Source organism: Python bivittatus, unplaced genomic scaffold, assembly GCF_059951505.1.
Source record: "Python bivittatus isolate LINGU-HERP-01145 unplaced genomic scaffold, Pbiv_v1 ctg000000_np1212, whole genome shotgun sequence".
In the NCBI taxonomy this organism is placed as follows: domain Eukaryota; kingdom Metazoa; phylum Chordata; class Lepidosauria; order Squamata; family Pythonidae; genus Python; species Python bivittatus.
In genome coordinates this window covers 371135-394853 of record NW_028277028.1, presented here as the reverse complement: position 1 = coordinate 394853, position 23719 = coordinate 371135, and the positions used below count along the sequence as shown (strand labels likewise).

Genomic DNA, 23719 nt, shown 5'->3' with positions numbered 1-23719 from the left:
TAGATAGATTTGGGTAAGAAGTTAAAAATTACGATTAACAAATTTGCAAATGGCACAAAGATAATGAGAATTTTGACAAGCAGAAATAATGGTTAGAAACCAGCAAGATGAATTTTAATAGGAATAAATTGAAAGTCCCACATTTAGATAGGAAAAATTGAGGCATGGGTATAGGATGGTGAGAACCATTTTTGAGTACAGCACATGTGGAAAGTACTTGAGTTACCTTGATGCATCACAAGCTGAACAGAATGTGATACAACTGCAAAAAAAGGAAATACATTCCTAGGCCACCTCAAGAAACATACAGTGTCAAGATCAAGAGAAAACATTACTGTTCTGCATTTTGCAGTTTATACCTATAGAATATTGTTATAAGTTCTGGACACTGCATTTTAGGGAGATCTTTGAGAAACTGGAGTGTGTCCTGAGGAGAGCAATCCAGCTGATAAGGGGCCTGGAAAGAAAACATTGTGAGGAAAAATTAGAAGGAGTGGACTTATTCTGTGTTGAAATTAAGAGCAAGATAAAAAGTGATGAACAGAAATTAATAGAAAGAAGATTCAGGACAAATATTAGGAGGAATTTTCAGACAGAATGTTAATGATCATTGGAACAGACTACCATGTATAGTAGTGGAATCTCCTTCACGGGAGGTTTTTAAACCTTGTTGGACCATTACCTGTTGGGAATAGTTGGGCCATGTGTTCAATAATTCTAAACCTGCTGCTTTATTCTAAAACTCCACCCAGATTACCCTCTATCCAGTCTAAGTCACCCAGTGGGGAAAGATACCTCAGCTGCAAGAAGTAAGACAATTTCCAGCCTATCTAAAAGAGAAACATTTTCTACTTGAAACATTCATGCCTTGATCTGCACCTGAACAAAACATGCAGCAACATATTCATGGTCAAACCATTTTGCACAATCCTAAAACTATCATCTCTATTTAGGAGGTTACAGAATATAAATCTATAATCCACCCATCTCACTCTGAATTTATACAGAACAGAGAAGGATCTGACATCATTTACCTGGTGATTGATATTTTGGACATTGTAACACATAAATTGGAATCAGGAGTTCTAATTTTGTTGAATGCTGAAAAGCCTTCAGGATGATTCAGATTGAATGTATGAAGTACATTCTAAGAAGATATGGGTTTCCACCATCATTTCTCCATTACAATTTGATAACCCTAGAGTTATTAGAGTTATTACAAATAGATTTGTTCTCATCCTATTGAGTTATCTCATGGTACTCATCAAAGACACGCTTTGTCTTCTTTAATCTTCAGTTTGGTTCTTGAACTGCTGACTTCTTTTATTAGACAATCTCAAGCTATTAAGGGCATGGTGGCATATAATTTGTTCTTATATCCTGTGGTGGTAAAAGATACCCCCCCCCCCATACATGTGAGCTGCGTTCACTGCCAAACCTATGAGATGCCCCTCCCCCACACATGTGAACTGCTTAAAGTCCCCTTGTAAGAAAACATTCACAGCAAGCTAAATTGGCCCTGAGTGGTGGCAAGGGGAGGAGTCAGACAGGGACCAGTGGCCCAATAAATCAGATTGTTTATATTCACTGATCATATCTTCAAAATGATTTTGTTGCTTTAGGTGAGCCAGATTTTGGCCACAACAATGCTAATTAATGGTTATTCTGGAGAATTATACAGTGTTATTGCCAAAGCTTATTGAAGTTGTAAAACAATATGGTTTATACTCTAGTTATACTATTAGTTGGGAAAAAGTCTAATTTGATGCCTTTGGGATCTACTATGTATATAGAACACGGCAAGAGATTACGATTTACAATTTTTACAGGCCCTATAAAATACTTGGGTTTATATCTTTCTCAGAATATATCACAATATGTTAAATATTTATACATCTAAATGTATAGTTGTACTTTCAGTAATGATTTAAACTTCCATTAAGTCTCCAGGACAAGATTAATGTTATTAAAATAAATATTAATGCATATTTTAAGAGGAATTAATCCCTAAAAGTTACACCAATAAATTAATGAGAAAAACAAAACCATGGCAGGCTAAAGCCCCTGGAAAATTGTTGGCCAAACTGAGATTACTTTACTATGAATTTGGCTTTAATTTACCAGATTTTCTACTGTATCATTGGGCTTTTATTTTAACATCTATATTCTTTTGGAATGAGATATTTGTTAAATATTCTCCTCTTTGGCTCTTTGAGATGTATGCAACATATCTGAAATCTTAGGAGGTTTTAGAGTCCAGGGTTCTCTATTTTCAAATCTTGAAAGCTCCCAGGTACATTTGGCAATTAATAGGTAAGTGGTTACGTTTTCATTTTGAATCACATGAGAAATTGATGTTGTGGAATAACCCAGATTTGAAAATAGTAGGGAAGATATTGTATTAGAATGTATTCCTTAGAGTCACCATTTTTATGCCTCCAAATATCAATCAGTTCAGGATTGTCCATCACTTCAAAAAAAGATGTTGGTAGTTTACCTTGCATTATCTTAGTCCCTTTTACAGATAGTTTATCTTGTTATGGGCAAACCACTCAATTCCAATATCCCATTAGAGACCAATTTTTGTATGACAAGTCCATTAATTTACCCGTAAGTCCATTAAAAAGTGTAGCTTACTATTGGGGGCATAGACCCCCAATAGTAAAATCTATTTGAGTGCCATTCAAGTTAATCTTGACCTCCACATATTTGCCTTGGTCATCAGATCAGTTCATTTTTGGTTGCGTTTGTAGATTTATATACAAAACAACTCCATTTTTCTTGCTTGTACCAAAAATTGGTATAACTCCCAAACAATTTCTCTCTTATAAATCAGATATTTTTAATCTTTGTTTCTTATATGTGTTTCTTGTAGACAAATTACACCCAGCTTTAATTTCTTCAAATGAAATTTCTTCTTCCTTTTCTGGGGAGCATTTGCCCCATTTATATTCCATGTTAAACGTTTAAACTCCATGTTTATTTTATTTTGAATACCTACAAAATTCACTTGGCAGTATATACAACTGAAACATGTACTAACTAAATTGTGTGCTCTGGATGCTTTACAGCCTTCAGGGCACCTGAATTATAGGTTTCTTAAGAGATGCAGTGCTTGAACAGAAACAGTCCAATTTTATAACAAATGTAAAAGTAAAATGAAATATCTGAATTGTGGAGTGAAGAACTGGCATATCCTATTTGGAGAATCAGTGTGTCCGGGTGTTAAGAAACATTAAATATACTACTTATGATTTTAAGAATGAAATGTTAAATCCAAAAATAACATTTCATATTTATTGGATCTTTCAAAGAACGTTTAAAAAGGATTGGATAATAGATTTTTTTTGTGCTGGCATTATAAGAAATTTGAAGGCTGTTTAACATGATCTATGAGTAGTCCAGCTATAGCTTCATTTTGGTTTCAAATCATTACATATGTCAATGCAGTTTTGGAAATAAATGGTTAAAAACCTTAACATGATGTTGAACTATATTCCTAAAACATGGAATTAATTATCCCATGAAATGTTCTGGCTCTCTTGAGCCTGGGGCACAGCAAAGAGGATAATTTTAGTTAAATGCAAAGAAGTTTACTCTCCTAATTCAGGATATGAATCTGTTGCCTAGTTTTGAAAAGTCTTTCTGTTCTAAAAATAAGAAGAATATATTTTTATATGGTCTAGCTAAAGAATTTAATTAATTTTATATCAATACCCATGGATATTATATGGATCTTTTGTTTTTTATTACCTATTAATTAGCCTTTTCTCTCTTTTTTGTCATATTAGTTTATTTTAACCACCATAATGTATCTAGTTTTTTTTCTTTTTATTCACTGTTTAAGCACTATTTATCTTTTTTTTTCTTTTTTTGTGGGTGGTGGTAGTAGTGGTGGTATATTTCACTATTAAAAATTTTTTTAAATCTCATCTCTATTTATTATTGAACATTTGTTTTCTTTCTCAGTATTTAAACCCTATCAGCCATTATGCCACATAGGTACTGTAATGTTAAAGGAAAAGCACTTTACAATGATGCCCTCTACAGTAGTTATAAAATCTATTTGGGATTGCAGTGGAGGCAAATATGTGTAGCTCAGGGTTGAACTGTGGAGTCCTTGGGGTTCTCTGAGCTTGGTTCTTTTCTTGCAAACGTTTCATTACCTGGCTAGGTAACATCTTCAGTGCTAAAATGGGATGGGGTTTGCTCTCTGTTTATATACTGTGGCCTGCTTGGCCAGTGCTGGTGGGGGTGGGGGTTCTGTTTTGGGCAACTGGGTCTTGCTGGTGGACAGATTATTACAACCATATGGCATCTCTGTAGCACATAAACCAACAAAATCATTCCAAAATCATTCCAAAATATCCTAAGTAAACCAAAAGACCCAGTTGCCCAAGAAGAAAAAACAGGAGTCATCTGCAACATACAGTGTAAGGACTGTAACAAACACTACGTAGGACAAACAGGCAGAAGACTAGCAGAACGCATCCATGAGCACCAACTAGCAGTCAGAAGACATGATGAAAATTCCTTAATTGTACAACATATGGACAGACTCAACCAGTTTTAACTGGGAAACTGTCAGCATTTTAGACCAAGCCAAATCCAAACATGCAAGAGAATTCTTGGAAGCTTGGTATTCAGACAAGGCAGCAATTAACAGACACATAGAGATAGGCATCTACATATTATTCAAAAGAGACAAAAGACCAGAAGATTGCCTCACCAGCATTCAGTCACCAGCAATCATCTCCAGCAATCATCACCCAGATAAGCAAAGGTCACCACCAGGCACACAATCAAGCAGTCAACATATGAACAATGAACTACCAAAAGAGCAAAATAGAACCCCCACCTCCACCAGCACTGGCAAGGCAGGCCACAGCAGATAAATAGAGAGCAAACCTCATCCCAGGTTAGCACTGAAGATGTTACCTAGCCAGATAATGAAATATTTGGGATTATTGCATTTTCTTCATATTGCATGAACATTATTAAAGTTGTTTAACTGATAGAGAAAAAATCCTTATTTATTTGTTCCTGTGTTAAGAATCTTTCTTTTTGGGGGGCGGGGGGAATTTTCTGAAACAAGGTGGACAAACTGGCTGGGCTCTACAACATCCATATGCGCACAGGTTGTTTCTGTAATATTGGAGCTTGTCAGCAGCACTTGGGGATTAGCCATGATGACATCAAAAAGAACCTCCAGGTCTGTATGTGTTAATATATCAGTGTTACCAGCTAAAGTAAATAGAGATCTCGTTGCATATGTTCAATTAATTTTCCCACTGTTTCCAAGCAAGTATTCCCAATAAGGTCCCACAGTATAAAAAATCATTAACATAAAAGGAAATGCCATTTGCTAATTTATGTGTAATGCAAGACTCTTTATAAGTTCATTCTATTTAAACCATGGTTTAATATAACAAAAAATCATGGTTTAAATTAGCCATAAAAAAACTATTGTTTACTTTCTCAGCATTTAAATGCTAAATATATATTCTAAACAAACATACATACATTTAAACTTCTGAAGCAAGTTAATCTTAAGCTTTTTGCTTCCCAAATTATTTTTACCCCATTTCTCTTTAATTTGTCAAGTTTGCATAATGTTACTTCTAAGATATTAACTACCTCCCCTAATGTTTGTATCATCTGCACCTCCTCATCCAAATGATTAATAGAAATATTGAGGAATACAGGTACCAGGACTGATCCTTGTGATAAGCAAGGTTTACAATAAAACAACAGCTGCAGTTGATGTAGAACCATTGGTGAACACTCAGTGAGAATTATTTTTTGACCCAGCTATGTTTCTCACTAATTTCTCCTGACATGGAATCCTATACGCATTCTATATTATCACTATTACATATTATTACAATATAATCCTTATCATCATTGTTCTGAGGTCATTAAAATCTCTTTTTTTGAAATCTTTAGATATGCATTTGTCTAGATTCAGCTTCAGTTTTTATTAAGATCAAGTACACCAGTATTTCATGGTCAGTTAATTTCAAAGTTCCTGCTACTTCCTCAAATAAGTTTTCCCTATTGATCTGTACAGTTAAAGATAGCTGGTCCTCTTCTGCCTTCCTCTATCATTTAAGAACACATAAATATTCACAGTTGTCCAAACCTCCATAACAGTTTATCAAAGCAGGTCTCTCTGGAGGTTATTTTTCAGGTCATGAATATTCAGGAATGCAACTTTATAGGAAATTATATAAAGTAAGGATGGTTCTTATTCTGAAGGAGGAATCACCAAATCAACTATGCCTTTAAAACATTCAGACTATGTTTATAGATAATCTTTCTGGTGTAATTTTAGTAAAGTATGTCATATTTTAATAAAGTTTACAAAATATATTTGTATTTTGTTCTTAACTAGGCTGGTCATGTGTGCGGAGATGACGTAGATGTGATCAAAGGACATCCCACTGGGTCTGTGAGAATTTCATTTGGCTATATGTCTACATTTGAAGATGCCCAAGCCTTTCTGAAATTCATTATAAGTATTAGATTATCTGCCTGCAACTTGGTAAAGTGTTCATCACAGAGACAGATTGTTCCAAAGATCACATCATTTCCCAGACAGGATAGCAACACTCATGATGTGAAGAATGCAAATGAACAGCCTCTGAAAAGGATAATCAAGAATTTACAGCTAAGTCACCACTTCACATCAGTGAAAAAACCAGAAGAAAATCTGCAGCTGACTAAGAGTTATCCAGAAATTAGCATGCCTGAAGTTCTTGGTAATTCAGTAGAAGAAGTGCCAAATGGTAGAAAGAAAATTACAGTCACCAATATTTACCTGTACCCAATCAAATCATGTGCTGCATTTGAGGTAAATGTTTTCAGTAACATTTTACAGTAATGTGTAACATGAGACCCCAAGAGTTCTTCAGAAATATGATAATATAACAAATAAGTAAATAAATAAATAAAACTGCATGTCACTCCTGAAAACCTTGGTGTGGATCCTCTGCAAGTAAATTCCAAAGTAAGAATCAAATTATAATTTGGAATATGAGAAAGGGGCAAATTAATCAAATACAGTGGTACCTCTAGTTACGAACTTAATCCGTTCCGTGACTCTGGTTGCAACTCGAGCTGGTCTCAAGTCGAGGTAAAGTTTCCCATAAGTTCAATGTAAATACGGTTAATCCGTTCCGCCCTCCGAATTTGGTCGCACCACAAGGCAAATTTCCCCATAAGGTTCAATGTAAATATGGCTAATCTGCCCTCCGAATTTGGTTGCACCCCGAGGTAAATTTCCCCCATAAGGTTCAATGTAAATATGGCTAAACAGTTCTGAAACATATGCATTTTATTTTTAAACCTCAAAAACCTTCCAAACGCCACAAAAACCTTCCAAACCCCACAAAACACACCACAAGCCTCACCGAACGTCTCCTTGCTACTGTGATCTTGCCCACAGGAAGCCGCGACCACGTGGCAGCAGGGAAAATGGCCGCGGATCCGGTTCGTAAGTAGAGGCAGAGTTCGCAAGTAGAGGTAAATTTTTGGGGCCGGAGCTGGTCGTATCTTGAAAAATTCGTAAGGAGGGGGGTTCGTAACTAAAGGTACCACTGTATATGGAGAATAATTTATTATTTTATGGTAAATTAAGTTTATTTTTATTTCCACCTTTTTTTTTTATATACATCCCAGCATATCAGTCAAAGACTGGGTGTGGTTTTCAGCCCTCAAAATATTGTGTACCCATTCTAAAAGATTAATATTCTTTTGTCAGACCTGTTGATGCTATGTATATTTCATTTTTTGCTGTTTCTAGTCAATTCTAGTCAAAACTAAATATGTTAAGTAGAAAGAACTTTTGATTTTGTAGATACCATTGAAGGACATTAAAAACTTGATTTTTGGCTAATTTCTTTAATACCACAGTGCTGGGAGCATTGTTTCAATTTTCTTCCCATGCAACAAAACATATGCAGCCTTTTCTGTTTTGATCAAGAAAGTAATTGTTAGAAGCCAGATGTCTTTTGAAATAATACTAAACAAATATTGCATATATCTATCTCCTGGTTTAAGCTCAGCCATGAAAAGAATAAAAGTGGCATGTAGGTATTTGGAAATGGCTTTTAAAGAGAACATACCATTTGTATGCCACTGTTGTTTTGATGGTGAAAATATTAGTCTAGAACTCAGGTTCAAGTCAGCAATCACCTATGGAGTTCACTGGATAACTTTGGGCCAATCATTCTCTCTCATCCCAACTTACTTCACAGAGTTGTTAGTGAGTAAAACAGGAAGTTCCTGTTATGCCATCTTAAGCTCTATGAGGAAAGTAGTATATAAATGCAATGAATTACTGTGGAGAAGCAAATATTTTCATCAAATTTATTGAATAATCTTCTAATCAAATGGGTGAATCATCTTAATCTCTTTTTCCTGAAAGTAAATTTATTGTAGTTTACAAGTATCCCAAATATTCCAAATTATGCGGTAGTGATCAACAGGTAAAATTGCTTATTAAGGCCTTACTGAGATGGTTATCCTCTCTGGCAGGCATCAGGTTATAGGTGAGTTGGAAGAGAGACATCTTTAGGAATGCAGTTTCCTTATGGAAGTGTTTTGTTTTTGTTTTGTATAGAGGAATATTCCATCAGCAAAGCCACTGTGGAACATGCAAAGTAATTCCACTCCCAAAATGTTTGTTTTGAGAGCTGCAAATATTATGTAAAAAATATATTTTGAGAGTTAAAAACTTAGCTTTTAAAAAAGGCATGATTTGTAGTGTCAGACTGTTCCAGTTGGACTGTCATTTTTGGATTGCTTTTTTCAAGTGTTTTCTAACCTAGCCTAGCCAGTACTGCAGTAGTGATCTACCTGCTGCTGTTGATTTAGACTAGGATGGGATCATAGAATCATAGGGTTGGAAAGTATCTTGGAGATCATCTAGTTCAGTGCAGGAATCTTCATATCATCCCTGACAAATGGCTGTCCAATCTTTTCTTGAAAACCTCCAGTGATGGAGCACCCATGACTTCAGGAGGCAAGCTGTTACATTGCTTAATAGCTCTCACAATCAAGAAATTCCTCCTTAGATCCAAAGTTTAGATCTCTCTCTGTTAACTTTCCACTCGCTGGTTCTTGTCTTACCCTTGGATGCTATGAAGAATACATCCACACCTTCTGCCTTATGACATCCCTTCATCTATTGGAAGATACTATCATGTCTCTCCTTAGTCTTTTCTTATGTAGACTAAACATACCAAATTCCTTTAACCAGTCTTCATAGGATTTAGCCTCCAAATCCCTTCCCATCCTTGTTGCTCTTCTCTACCATCTTTCCAGTTCCTCACCATTCTTTTTGTATTGTGGCAGCAAGAATTGGAAACAATATTCCAGGTATGGTTTGACCAATGCAGCATAAAATGGTAGTATCACTTCCTGTTTGTTAATCCCACTAGGTAGACCAGATCAGAAAATCAACTCCACAGGAAGATTAGATACTTTATTGAGATAGGCTACAATAATAGAATCTTGCAAGTCTGATTGTTCTTTACCTCCTCTCCTTTATATCTCGATGAATCAGGGAGGCATTTGCCTGATCTGCTTCTGAATATTATCTTGATTCCCAGGACTTAAAGAACGTTTCACTCCTCTTTGCGTAGGTAACAATTCTTGCCTATCTCAGTCAAGGCCATCTCCCTTACACTCTGCACTATTGATGCAGAAGAAATTTGCATTGGGTCTTTTACTAGCTGCAGCACATTGCTAGCTCATGCTTAATCTGTGGTCTACCAAACTTGGAGATACTTCTCACAGGCACTACTGCTAAACCACCTATCTTGCACCTGTGCATCTGGTTTTTCCTGCCCAAGTGCAGAATCTTACATTTCCCTCTGTTGAACTGCATTTTGTTGGATAGGGCCCAATGTCCAAGTCTATTAAGCTCCTTTTGAATTTTCAGCCTGTCTTCTAGGGTTTTAGCAATCTCCCTCAGCTTTGTGGGAGGTTTAGCAATCTCATCTAAGTTATTTATGAAGATCTTTAAAAGCCAGGACAGAACCTTAAGGTACCCATCACATATTCTCCTCCATGTGGACTTAGACCCATTAAGGACCACATGTTGGGTACAATTGTTCAGCCAACTGTGAATCCATCTGGTAATAGGATCATCCATCCCACATTGTTCCAATTTACTGAGAAAGAAGGTATAGTCTACTTTATCAAATGCTTTACTAAAGTCTAACTATACTACATTCATAGTATTCACTTGGTCCAGTAAGCACTAAGAATATTTGAAACTAGCATAGAAAGCAATCAAATCAAAGATAATAATTTTGACAATTTGATACATTATTCAGTTCAATGAGATAAAGGAAAATTCAGTTCAATAAAAGAAGAACAAAAGGTTCAAAGAGCAGCAAAGGAAGAAGACTGGGGCAACCGAATAATCAGTTTCCTCTTCTATGTGACAGTCCTTCAGGTAATTGAAGACTTAATCATCTTAATCATATTTTTCATAGGCTAAATATATCCAGAACCTTTAACCATTCCTCATAGGACTTGATTTTTCCAGATCCTTCACCATCTTGAGAACACTCCTCTGAGTAGTACTAGTAGTAGTAGTACTTTATGATAGTCAATAACCAGAAATCACATTCCTCTGAATTTGTTCCAATTTGTCAACCTGATTTGCCTGTTTAGCAGCTATATTGCACTGCTGGCTCCCATTTAATTTGTAATTACAAGGACACCCCAATCTCTTTAAGAGGTACTAGTGGAAAACCAGGTTTGCCCCATCCCATACCCAGATATAGTTGTTTACATTTATCCCTGTTAAATTCCATTCCATTCATTTCAGCCCAGTACTAAACCCTGGTCTTTTTTAACCTTCTCTCTTTTATCTAAAGTATTAACCATCCTTCCCAATTTTATTTCATCTGCAAACTTTGTAAGTATCCCCTCAAATCCCTCGTCCAAGTCATTGATAAAAATGACTTGGAAACCACAAAGCCAGGACAGAGCCCTGTGGCAGTCCACCCAATACTTTCCTCCAAGCTAGAGTGGGGTCATTAATGAGTACTCTATCTAACTCATGTTTTACCGTGTTAGGAAGAGAAGTATATGTAGGAATCAGTTTGGAAAATATTTCAGTCTAGGGAAACTCTGGAATCTTTTTCTGTAAAAGATTTATCTGTGGTACAGTTTGGATCTACCTGTAGGATGTACAACAAAACTCTGATCAGTACTCTTTACATTCATCTGCTTTTTATCCTTCTTGAACCAGGAAAAAAACATGCAGTTTATTTTTATCATTATTCCTGTCACTTGGGGTAGAAGGAGAAAGTGTCAGAATTCTTGTCAATTTCACTGTAAAAATAAAAACAGCTCTATCCTTCCACTGTTGGATCAATAAAATGCAAGCAGGTCCATCATGTCACTTCCACAAATGAAAAGTCCAGCTTTTCCACCATTCCGCTGGCAAGCTTGTAAAAAAAAAAGAAGGCAGTGGAAGCCAGAGACCAGCAACCAGAAGGAAGAGGTTATACCACACTAGGCACAGTAGTCAACTGGAATAAAGAGATTTGTTTATAGGGAATAGAAGTGCAGCATGCAATCTAGGCAACACAGTTTGAACTATAGGAACAAGAGGGAAAATACTCATGACATAGAGCCAGAAATCACAGGCAGATGTTACAATAGGCTTGGGGGTGGTTGAGGATAATGTCATGTATTCTTGCTCTCCAAAAATGGGGGGGGGGGGCGTGGTCATGCTGGGATAAGTTGGAAGTGTAGATCTGCCCCTAGCTATATTCTATGTTACCCTGTCCTTGCCTATTCTAAGTCTTTTCCTTACCCCAGTGACATAATCATGACCAGGTAGGATGCTGTTTCCCTTCTGACAGAAGGCTGATACAAAATAGGAGTGAAGAAATTCTGTCTTCTCAACCATTACCCCTTAATGATTCACCACTTTCTCCTTGCAGTGAATCTATACTCTCTTTCGCTTCCCTTTTTATTTTTTTGTTGTTCAGTCGTTAAGTCGTGTCTGACTCTTCATGATCCCATGAACCATATTGTGCCAGGCCTTCCTGTCCTTCACTGCCTTCCTGAGTTTGCTCAGTTTCATGCTCATTGCTTCAGTGATGTTATCTAACCATCTCACCCTCTGCCGTCCCCTTCTCCTTTTGCCTTCAATCTTTCCCAGCGTCAGGGTCTTTTCCAAAGACTCCTCTCTTCGCATTAGTATCTGAACTTGAGCTTCATTATCAATCCTTCCAATGAGCAGTCAGGGTTGATTTCCTTTAGGATTGACTGGTTTGACCTCCTAGCAGTCCAGGGGACTCTTAAGAGTCTTCTCCAGCACCACAGTTCAAAGGCATCAATTCTTCGGCGCTTAGCCTTCTTTATGGTCCAGCTCTCACAGCCATACATTACTACTGGAAAAACCATAGCTTTGATTATGTGGATCTTTGTCGGCAAGATGATGTCCCTGCTTTTTAATATGCTGTCTACGTTTGCCATAGCACTTTCCTTTTTTCACCCTCATCAAGAGGCTCTTTAGTCCTTCTTTACTTTCTGCCGTTAGGGTGGTATCGTCTGCATATCTGAGGTTGTTGATGTTTCTCCCTGCAATCTTAATTCCAGCTTGTGATTCTTCCAGCCTGGCATTTCTCATGATGTACTCTGCATATAAGTTAAATGAGCAGGGTGACAGTATACAGCCTTGTCGTACTCCTTTCCTATTTTGAACCAATCGGTTGTTCCATGACCGGTTCTAACTGTTGCTTCTTGGCCCGCATACAGATTTCTCAAGAGACAGGTAAGGTGGTCTCGTACCCCCATCTCTTTAAGAATTTGCCACAATTTGTTGTGATCCACACAATCGAAGGCTTTTGCATAGTCAATGAAGCAGAAGTAGATGTTTTTCTGGAACTCTCGTGCTTTCTCCATGATCCAGCGAATGTTGGCAGTTTGATCTCTAGTTTCTCTGCCTCTTCGAAACCCACCTTGTACATCCGGTAGTTCTCGGTTCACATGCTGCTGAAGCCTGGCTTGCAGGATTTTGAGCATAACCTTGTTAGCATGTGAAATGAGCGCAATTGTGCGATAGTTTGAGCATTCTTTGGCAGTGCCCTTCTTTGGAATTGGAACGTAAACTGACCTTTTCCAATCCCATGGCCACTGTTGCAATTTCCAAACTTGCTGGCATATTGAGTGCAGCACTTTAACAGCATCATCTTTTAGTATTTTAAATAACTCAGCTGGAATACTGTCATCTCCACTAGCTTTGTTGTTAGTAATGCTTCCTAAGGCCCACTTGACTTCGCTCTCTAGGATGTCTGGCTCAAGGCCAGTGACCACAGCAGCATGGACATCAGGGACATTAAGATCTTTCTTGTATAGTTCTTCTGTGTATTCTTGCCACCTCTTCTTAATTTCTTCTGCTTCTGTTAGGTCCCTGCCTTTTTTGTCCTTTATCATGCCCATCTTTGCACTAAACGTTCCTTTGATATCTCCAATTTTCTTGAAGAGATCTCTGGTCTTCCCCATTCTATTGTTTTCCTCGATTTCTTTGCTTTGTTCATTTAAGAAGGCCTTCTTATCTCTCCTTGCTATTCTCTGGAAATCTGCATTCAGTTGGTTACATCTTTCCCTTTCACCCTTGCTTTTCTCATTCCTTCTTTCCACAGCTATTTGTAAAGCCTCATCAGACAGCCATTTTGCTTTCTTGCATTTCTTTTTCTTTGGGATGGTTTTAGTTGCTGCCTCCTGTACAATGTTACGGACCTCCACCCATAATTCTTCAGGCACTCTGTCTACCAAATCTAATCCCCTAAATCTATTCATCACCTTCACTGTGTACTCACAAGGAATATGATCTAAGTCATACCTGAGTGGTCTAGTGGTTTTCCCTACATTCTTCAATTTAAGCCTAAATTTTGCAGTAAGAAGCTCATGATCTGAGCCACAGTCAGCTCCTGGTCTTGTTTTTGCTGTCTGTATAGAGCTTCTCCATCTTTGGCTGCAAAGTATATAATCAGTCTGGTTTCGGTATTGACCATCTGGTGATGTCCATGTGTAGAGTCGTCTCTTGTGTTGTTGGAAAAGAGTGTTTGCTATGACCAGCTTGTTCTCTTGATAGAACTCTATTAGCCTTTGCCCTGGTTCATTTTGTACTCCAAGGCCAAACTTGCCTGTTATTCCGATTATTCCTTGACTTCCTACTTTAGCATTCCAATCCCCTATGATGAAAAGGACATCTTTTTTTGGTGCTAGTTCTAGAAGGTGTTGTAGGTCTTCATAGAACCAGTCAACTTCAGCTTCTTCAGCATCAGTGGTTGGGGCATAGACTTGGATTACTGTGGCGTTGAATGGTTTGCCTTGGATTTGCACTGAGATCATTCTGTTGTTTTTGAGGTTGTACCCCATTACTGCCTTTCCCACTCTCTTATTGACTATGAGGGCAAGTCCATTTCTTCTAAGGGTTTCTTGCCCACAGTAGTAGATATAATGGTCACCTGAATTAAACTCACCCATTCCCGTCCATTTTAATTTGCTGATTCCCAAGATGTCGATGTTCAACCTTGTCATCTCAGGTTTGACCACATCCAGCTTGCCTTGGTTCATAGATCTTACATTCCAGGTTCCTATACAATATTGTTCTTTACAGCATCGGACCTTCTTTTCGCTTCCAGATATATCCACAGCTGAACGTCCTTTTGGCTTTGGCCCAGCTGCTTCACTCTTTCTGGAGCTATTTGGAATTGCCCTCTGCTCTTCCCCAATAGCATATTGGACACCTTCCGACCTGAGGGGCTCATCTTCTGGCATCATATCTTTTAGCCTTTTGACGTTGTCCATGGGGTTTTCTTGGCAAGGATACTGGAGTGGATTGCCATTTCCTTCTCCAGTGGACCACATTTTGTCAGAACTCTCTGTCATGATCTGTCTGTCTTAGGTGGCCCTGCACGGTATAGCTCATAGCTTCACTGAGTTATGCAAGCCCCTTCGCCATGACAAGGCAGTGATAAAAACCCTCTCTCTTTTTTTGTCATTTTTTATCTCTTTCTCAAGTCTTGGCTCATTCTGAACCTTAGTGTTTCTGAGAGTTCTTACAGTTTCTGAAAACGACCTTGTATTCTTCTTTAATTATGTCCCCCTCTTTCCAATTCCTATACTTGTCTCTTTTTCTTTTCAGCTGTTTAGAGAGCTCTCCATTCATTCACATTGGCCTCTTTAGATTTCTTTCATTTTTCCTTCTTACAGAGATTGTTGATGATTGCTCTTTCAGTATCTCATTTAGTAGAATGTTTCATCCTTCTCAGATACTTTTCTCCTTGATGATTTCACACCATTGGATTCAACTTACCTTTTTCTTTCTTTTTCTTATTCTTTTTTTAAAATAATTTTATTAAAAATTTTAATTGCAATAGTAAAAACGAACACAAACTAAAAGAAAGAAAGTAGAAAGAAAGGGTAAAAAGTGCAAAGGAAAAGGAAAAACAGGAAAGAAAGGGCAGGAGGGAGGAAGGAAGGAAGATAATAAAGAAAAAATATATAAAGTGTCTTCCAACCTTCATCACAACTATTAACAATTTTCATCTCCTCTCAATTTATAATCAATGATCTCTTCATCCCATGTCCCATCTCTTATCTATAAACAAATCCATAAAGTATCATCATTTCAGTCCTGGTGTCAGCAAAAGTCCATTAAGGATTGCAGAAATAAAAACATTTATTTTAACCTTGATCAAATAAACCAACATTATATTCCTTTCTTTTACTTCTGACAATCTGAATCTTTAGTCCATTCAAGTAATGTTGTAGAACTTGATTTTGTTTCTTTTTTTACCGTTTCTCACAAGATTCACCCAAGCTTTAACAAACCTCTTTTGTAAATCCAATATAAAAGAATTATCCAGGCTACTCTTTTGGTTTTTAAAGCATCAACTGGTTTCTTTTTTATGTCCAATGAAACATTTTTTTTCCACATCATTCTTCTAGCCTGTCATTTGTAGATCCACTTTGGATGCCATCTCTGTCTTGTCAGATAAAACTTGTTCCTCTTCTGCCATTTCTTCCAAAACATCTTTTGGACATAGTCTATCCATAGAAGCAAACATCGCTATCAACATTGTTGATATAAACTTCTGACTCCATTTTTCAAAAGTATCCTTCAGTATTTCCAATGTTTTAACATTTTGCATCATTCTGTAGCTGTTAATTAGGTTTATGTATTCTTCTCCTTTAATTAAAATCTTTAGTTCCTTTTAGTGCCCAATTTTTTTAATTGTTTATCTCTTTTATGCGTTAGAAAAAATTCAAAACAAGTTGACTTTCCCACAGGAAGGATTCTTTATAATTAATTCCAAAACTATTTCAAATGTATTTGGACCCTTAATCCATTTATAACTTTCTAAAATCAAAGTCACAATTGGCTTTTTGCTGTTTATGTCAATTTTTTAAAGTTCATAAGCTTGTAGTTAAATTTTTCTTTCATTAAGGATTGAAGGCAGACTCACCTGGTGTTTTCCGACTTGTCAATGCAAAGGTTTCTAATAGCTGAAAAGTACTTGGCAATTTCCAAATGTAGGAAGTATGCGAACTTAGTGTCCTTTTAAAGGCGCCAGCTGCAGTTTGAGCAAGATGGCTATTCCCTCATCTCCCAGTGTTCAAAACCCACCGGAGACTGCTGTTTTGTGGTCTCCTTACGAGAAGCAACTGTCTGGAGCACTTGTGGGCAATTTCCCATTCCTTCTTTGTCCAGAGAGATTTGAAGAGCTGGTCTACTCATCGGCTCTTCATTCTTTGCCACAGTCATCGGCTCTGCTTTTCATGGAGCTGTCTTGAGTCCACCATTTCTTCCTCTAGAAGTCCCCCTCATGACTACTTTCCATAAGATCAGCTCACCCCCTATACTCTGGGGACTCAATGAAGAATTGAGTGTTGGCATGTGGAATGGCTAGTGGCAGTCCCTCTACCTCAAGGTGCAAGTAATCAACCACTGGTTATAAATCAATATTTCTGATGCCACTCCCCACACTTTTTTCCATCATATGTTCTCTTTTAAAATCATGCATTGAATGTTAAAATATACAGTATTAACTTAGTAATTAGCAAACTAGTCTGTTCTGATATAACAGTGGGAAGCAGGCAAGTAATGGGTATAGAACAATGGAAGAAAAATTCATTGAAACATTATAATTCAGAGTATGGTGATTTTTATCCCAAATAAAGGTCATTATTGAAATATATCTACAAATATTTTAATGTTATTTATAGATTAGATCTTCCCACATGAGCCTCTGACCATTTTGTATTCTTTTAGAGAAAAGTATCCCCAAAGTCCATCCTAAGTCATGAGTAATCACACCTGGAGCATCCTTATAGTCCCCCGCAGATGGTCATACATTGCTCTCCACAGTAGATTGTTGTTTACAATAACCGGATTGATTGCCACCAATCCTCCCTTCTGGGCTACCAGTTATCCCTGGTATCCAGTTTTGGTTCAAAGCTCCTTTAATGATACAATGATATTTACTCATGCTGTCACTTTTTTCCTTATCACTCAGTCGCTATGCTATGTTATTATGACTAGGTCAAGAAACAAGAACTCCTTGCTTCTCTAAATCATTACTCTAACCTTGTCTAACCTAATATCAGACTTCTCTCAGTCAGAACTAAGACAAACAACTCATGTTACCAGGCAGAAGATGTTGTTATTTTATCCAGGCTTTTTACACTTCAGATGATATATTTGCATCAACCTAATTTAAAAGTTAATAAAAGTTGATGTTAAAGCCATTGATGATTCAGAATTTTGAGCAATTATTCTTTGGTAATTCAGAAATACAAACAGAGAAAATAAAGTTTTAAACATCAATAAATTATTCCATATCAGGGCAACTACTAATGATAATACTAACTCAGTGGTATAAAAGTTTCCTGAGATAGCCAGTTAAGTAAAGGTATTTACACTCAAATATTTATTGGATTACAGCCATAAGTAAATGTAAAGATGGCCTGAAACTAAGCTTTCTGCTGCTGATTAAAATAACACATTCCATATAGAAATGGTTTATTATTACCTTCTTTTGGCAATAATAATTTTGCCAGAATCATTTTTCTAATTAAGTACAGATTCCAGCCATAGTCTTGTTATATAAAAGTGATGTAGAAGGTCACAAACTATGTAAGCTTTTGTTTAAAAATGCAATTTCTGCAATTTGCATGAATTACTTAAACCAAGCCAAGAGAAATTAAGTTGCTTGCCTTGGCCAAAATTATATTAAGGCATATAATTAAGTAAATAATTCAAATAAATTAAAATTATACTAAGACATTTATTGTTCCAAAGAGAGCTCAAAATATCCCTATCCAATTTGTGTTTATCACATTGGGGTTTTACCCATGCCTCACTATTGACTTTGAAATTATATTATTAGAAAACTTGCTTTCTTCTCCCCCTGGAATGTACTAAACACTATGAATAGCTGTATGACTTCTTTATTCAACCTTATTTTAAAATATGAAACCCTTAGGAATGCATTACAGTAAGCAGAGGACCAGCAGAAAGAAGTGAAACAAATAGTTTAAGGATGGGCCTTAAGGACAGGCAGCTTTCCATGTTCAACTCCCACAGTCTTTTGCTACTAACCTTGCTGCCAGGATTTATGAAAACTAAGGTACACATACCTGAAATGCCCCACGTTGTTACTTTTGCTTTACTTAACATTTAATATTCAACATAGGATTATGTTGCTTTTCTCTGTGAGGGGAAAACAAATAGGAATTTCATTTGACTTTTTACAAATTCCAATAAGGAAAGGAATAGCTACTTTGAAATGAGACCAGAAGTTGTTTTGGATCATTAAAGCACTAGTGTGCAACTTTTGTTGGCCAGCAACCAAGCTTAATGGTATCTTCAGGAGTTGAAGACTGCAGAGTGTGGGATAATGACATGAAGTTGCATTAATAAGTAGACAGGTCAACGATTTGGTTTGGAGTAGGGGGGCTTTTTAAAAAAAAATTGTATTAATCTTCTTTTACGTTTGCTGTACAGTTTTCACATGTTTCCTGCCCCTAAATGGCAAGAAGCTGAAATTTGGCTATGCAGCCAGAAAGAAGCCTGGAGCTGTAGAAAGAGGTTAAATTGCTTAAATGTGTACCATGTACATAAATCAATATGCATACATTATTGTTCTTGTATTGAACTGAAAACAAATACATATATATGTCAGTTTTTTTTTTTTTTTAATGCTAGTGTCTGTCGACTAAGTTCCATTTTCTTTTATCCTCTTCAGGTTATGCAGTGGCCTATTGGAAATCAAGGCTTGCTATATGACCGTAACTGGATGGTTACAAATCAGAATGGAGTTTGTATTACTCAGAAGCAGGAACCAAGATTGTGTCTTATACAACCCTTAATTGACCTGGAGCAAAATGTGATGATCATCAGGGCAGAAGGTTGGTACGCAAAAATTATTTCTTCTACTACTGTGAGATGGTAATCAAAAATGTGCATCCTTTAAGATTATCATCTTAGATAGATTATAGGTCAGGAAATAGTGGTTCTGAAAGTGTATTTAACACTTCTTGAAAAAATATTGAGGCATAGCAAATAAAAATCAACTATCATCCTCTCCAGATATTTTTGAGAAATGTTAGATTTGTTGAAATATTAAATTTGACAAGAAGGACTAGGGGCTTCTATCAATTCTTAGTACTAAATTCAAACTACAGCTCCCAGACTTCTGTTCTAAATACTGTACAATATGGCTATGCCGCTATTCCAAAATCTTTGATCATGCTTTCTAAGAATCTTCAACTCTGCAGAATCTTAGGTGTAATTTTGTCTATCTTATAATTTAGAGATACAGAAAGGAATCTTGATTAAATTGGTTTAATTAAAACAACTAGCCCATACTTTTTATATGTTCAGTAGTAATTTATATCAATAGATGAACTTTATTCAGCTTAAACTTGTGGCCTTCCGTTTTTATTAAGTCTGTGTAAAATAATAACATAACAATATTTGTTATTGTGTTCTTTTGAGCAATTGAATGCAAATAAATCCAGTCTTTCAATACTTTAAATGTTTTTATTCCCTTAACTTTGTCTCAGATGTTCAGTTGTCTTATGGGAAAGATACTAAAAATGTACTTGCTATTGCAGTTATTATTATAAAAAGAAGTCTTCCAAATAAACTTACAAGAGTTACTAGGTCTCAGAAAATGTGATGACCACATATGCCTATATATAATCATACTTTTTCATAGTTGTATGTCTCCCTGCCTTAAAAGTCTGAAGACTTCTTAGTTGCCATAGGGCTTTTTTCCAGGCCACTATGACTCCAGTGCATAAAGTGGCTGGAAATAAAGCCATCTTTAAGACATCCCTTTCTGGATTCCAACTCCTTACTCTCTTTTGGCTAAGGCTATGGTGATGGCCTGATGTTCTATCTGAGCCACGGTTACTGGGTCTTCCAATTTCCCTACTTCTCATTCCATCTTAGCAATGTCAGGTTAAAAAGCAACACTTGCTTTCTCTTCCAATATATCTTTGAGGACACTGATACACTTTTTGCATGAGCCTCGCTGTGACATGCATAAGTGTCATAAGAGATTGAAATGCCACTCTAGAAAATTACTTTGTCCTTCTTTAGAGTTCTGATGTCAAGCTTGGGTGCATTGAATCTTTTGCACAAAGTTTGTCCCATTTGTCCTATGTATGGGCATATACCGCATGACAGGAAGAATATGTCAAAGTGCCTCTGATCTTGTATATGTACTTGTTGGGGCCTGTGATGGTGGTGTTAGTGTAGCTGTGATGACATGGGGGCAAAAACTGAGTTTGTTGCTGGGTCTGGTTCTCTTATTGGCATTATTGTCTATTTGTTTCTTGTTGTTTGTGAGAAACTGCTTCAGGTTGGGTGGTTGTCTTGCATGCAAGTATGGGTCTGCCACTGAGTGCCTGAGAAAGTACAGCATCATTGTCTACTATGGGCTGTAGCTTATTAATGATGCATTTGAGCATGTTTTGTTATTTATTTATTTAATTTTTTATACTGCCCAATAACCAAAGCCCTATGGTAGTTTACAATAAAACATAGTAAACATACACAATAAAATCAAATAAAATGCAAAATTGGTAATAGCAAGGCAGTCCTTCAAAATCTAAAACAATATGGATTAAAATACGATTATAAGCCAGTTAAAAAGTCTGGGACAATAAATCTTCACCTTGTTCCAAAATGATGCCAATTCAGATGCCAGTTGAGCCTCTCTGGGGAAGGAATTCCACAAATGGGATACTGTTACAGAAAATGATCTCTCCATTGTAGAGACCCACTTCATCTCCTTTGTTGGAAGAGGGCCTCAACAATCTTAAGGTCTGGGTAGGTACATATGGAGGAAGGTGCTCTTTCAGGTAATCTGGTCCTAAGATATTTAGGATCTTAAAGGTCAAAACTAGCATTTTGAATTGGGTCCAGAAACCAACTGGCAGCCAATGTAGATAGCAAAGTACTGGCATAATATATTGATATCTGTCAGTCCCAATGAGCAGTCTAGACACTCTTTTTTGAATTAACTGAAGTTTCCAGACCATTTTCAAAGGTTGCCCCACATACAGTGCATTGCAATAATCTGATCAGATAATTATCAGAACAATAATAATTGTTGCAAAGCTGTCCAAGTGCAGAGAGTAAAGAGGATGACCTTGATGGAGAGAGGGAAGATCTTACCTAGGCAACCAGCAGATAAACATTGTAGGCACCCGGAGAAGGAGGGGTCTGAAAGCATCTCAAACAGACATTCACATGAAGAAAAAGAGGAGGAGAAGCACATTTAGACTTACTAGATTCTGTTACTGTAGCCAGTCCGGTGTCTGTTTCTTGGTTTGGTCTACCTTGTAAGGTAAGATTACAGTTGGTATATCAGCTGAAGCTGATGAAAGCCACCTTGTGGCTCTGAGTCACTTGGGTTTCTAGTGACAAGGATGGATCTAGGAGCACTCCCAAACTGCAAACCTGCTTCTTTAGTGTGAGTGCAGACCTCTCTGGACAGACAGGGCACCACTCAGCTGGACATATGCACCACCCACAAACAATATTGTGATGGAAAAATAATAAAATAAAGCTAGAAACTCTCCCCCCTTCCCCTTGCCTCTTCTGCAGCAAACTCCTTCCTCCATTTTCCTCTGCTGTTTCTTGCCCCCTCCCCACTTGCACATGTAAAACAGGACCAGCCCCAGACTATGGCATGACCCAAGGATGTCCGTGCTTCTGCTGCTGAAATAGCCCTCTTAACATTATCGCAGTAAAACAATGAGAGGGCCATCACCTGTCTACCTAAGGATTTGTCCAAGGGGCAGCCTCTGTGAGGAAGCCTTTGTTGCCCAGGTGAGAAACAGCAGGAATAGGGGGACGCGGTGGCACAAGGGCTTAATGACGCTGGAGTTTGCTGGTCAGAAATGGTCGGCACTCCAGCGGTTCGGGCCCAGCTCTGCGGGACAGGGTGAGCTCCTGTCCCTTGTCCTAGCTTCTGCCCACCCAGCAGTTCAAAAGCTATTCCATCTGCAAGTAGATAAATGGGGACTCCCATTTAGATGGGAGGAACCGGCGGTGCTGCGTGGGGGAGCAAAAATACCGGTGCTGGCCGAACTCCGAATGCAGCTGGCACGAGCAACGATTGATGCAAGCGGCGAGAAAGATCTACAGAGGAGGAAAAAAGCCCCGATGCCCCCCTAGCGACCCCCGGTGGTCACATAGCATAATAGCACTAATTGTAAGATTTCTCACTGTTAGGTTTATATATATACTTTGTGAGCTGCCCAGAGTTCCCCATTGGGGGGAGATGGGCAGGGAATAAATCGAATGTATAAATTAATTAATTAATTAATTAATTCCATTCTTATTAAGCTTGAGCGCCTGCTTTTTTTAACCTTCCATTCTCCTTGACAATGGATTCCTTGACTTGGTTGCCTTGTTACAAAAGTGCGGTTTTTGTTTCACTATAGAAAAACATTTGCCCCCTGTTTAAAACCTAACCAAAACTTGCCCACCAATCAAATCCCAAGGATTTCCTGCCTCTCAACCCCAAAGTGTATAAGAATCTCTGCCTTTCTATTGTTCGGGGTCCCTCTTTCTTGGAAAGCAGGCACCCAATGATCATTGCAATAAACATGGTTCTTCTCCTTAGCATTGTGCCACTGTCTTTGGCAAAAAATCCACAACAATATATTTGTCTTGTCTGGACTGAGTTTCAGTGTAGTCCATTATCCTGCCCAAGCACTGGTTCAGGACACCAACCATTTCACCTGTATTAGATGAAAAAGAGAGGTAGAGCTGGACATCATCGGCATATTGATGAGCTCACATCACTGGATGACCTCTCCCAGCTGTTTCACGTAGATGTTAAAAAGCACAAACAATATACAGTGGATACAGTATGCCCACAAACAATGTACAGTGCCCCCACAGCCCAATTCTGACAGTCTGTCTAGGAGGATACTAACTGATGGTATTGAAAGCTGCTGAGAGGTCCAGGAGGACCAACAGGGTTGCACTTCCTGTGTCTTTTTCTTGGCACAGCCAAGGCAATTTTTGTCCCATACTGAGGCCTGAAACCAGACTGAAATAAATCTAGAAAATAAATTTCATCTAAGAAAGCCCGGAGTGAATTAGTCACCACCTGCTCAAGCACCTTGCCTAGGAAGGGAATATTGGCCCCTG

The 23719-nt window shown here is 37.6% G+C and overlaps 1 protein-coding gene across 3 annotated transcripts in view; it reads left to right on the top strand.

Annotated features, from left to right (window-relative positions):
- MOCOS (molybdenum cofactor sulfurase) overlaps positions 1-23719 on the top strand; it is a 113306-nt gene that overhangs the window by 58469 nt on the left and 31118 nt on the right. For all 3 annotated transcript variants that reach the window (XM_088142419.1, XM_088142829.1, XM_088143269.1), the window contains 3 exons: positions 5096-5212; positions 6395-6853; positions 19290-19452. In XM_088142419.1, coding sequence (XP_087998545.1) covers positions 5096-5212; positions 6395-6853; positions 19290-19452 — 739 coding nt within the window. The remainder of the gene's footprint in view (positions 1-5095; positions 5213-6394; positions 6854-19289; positions 19453-23719) is intronic.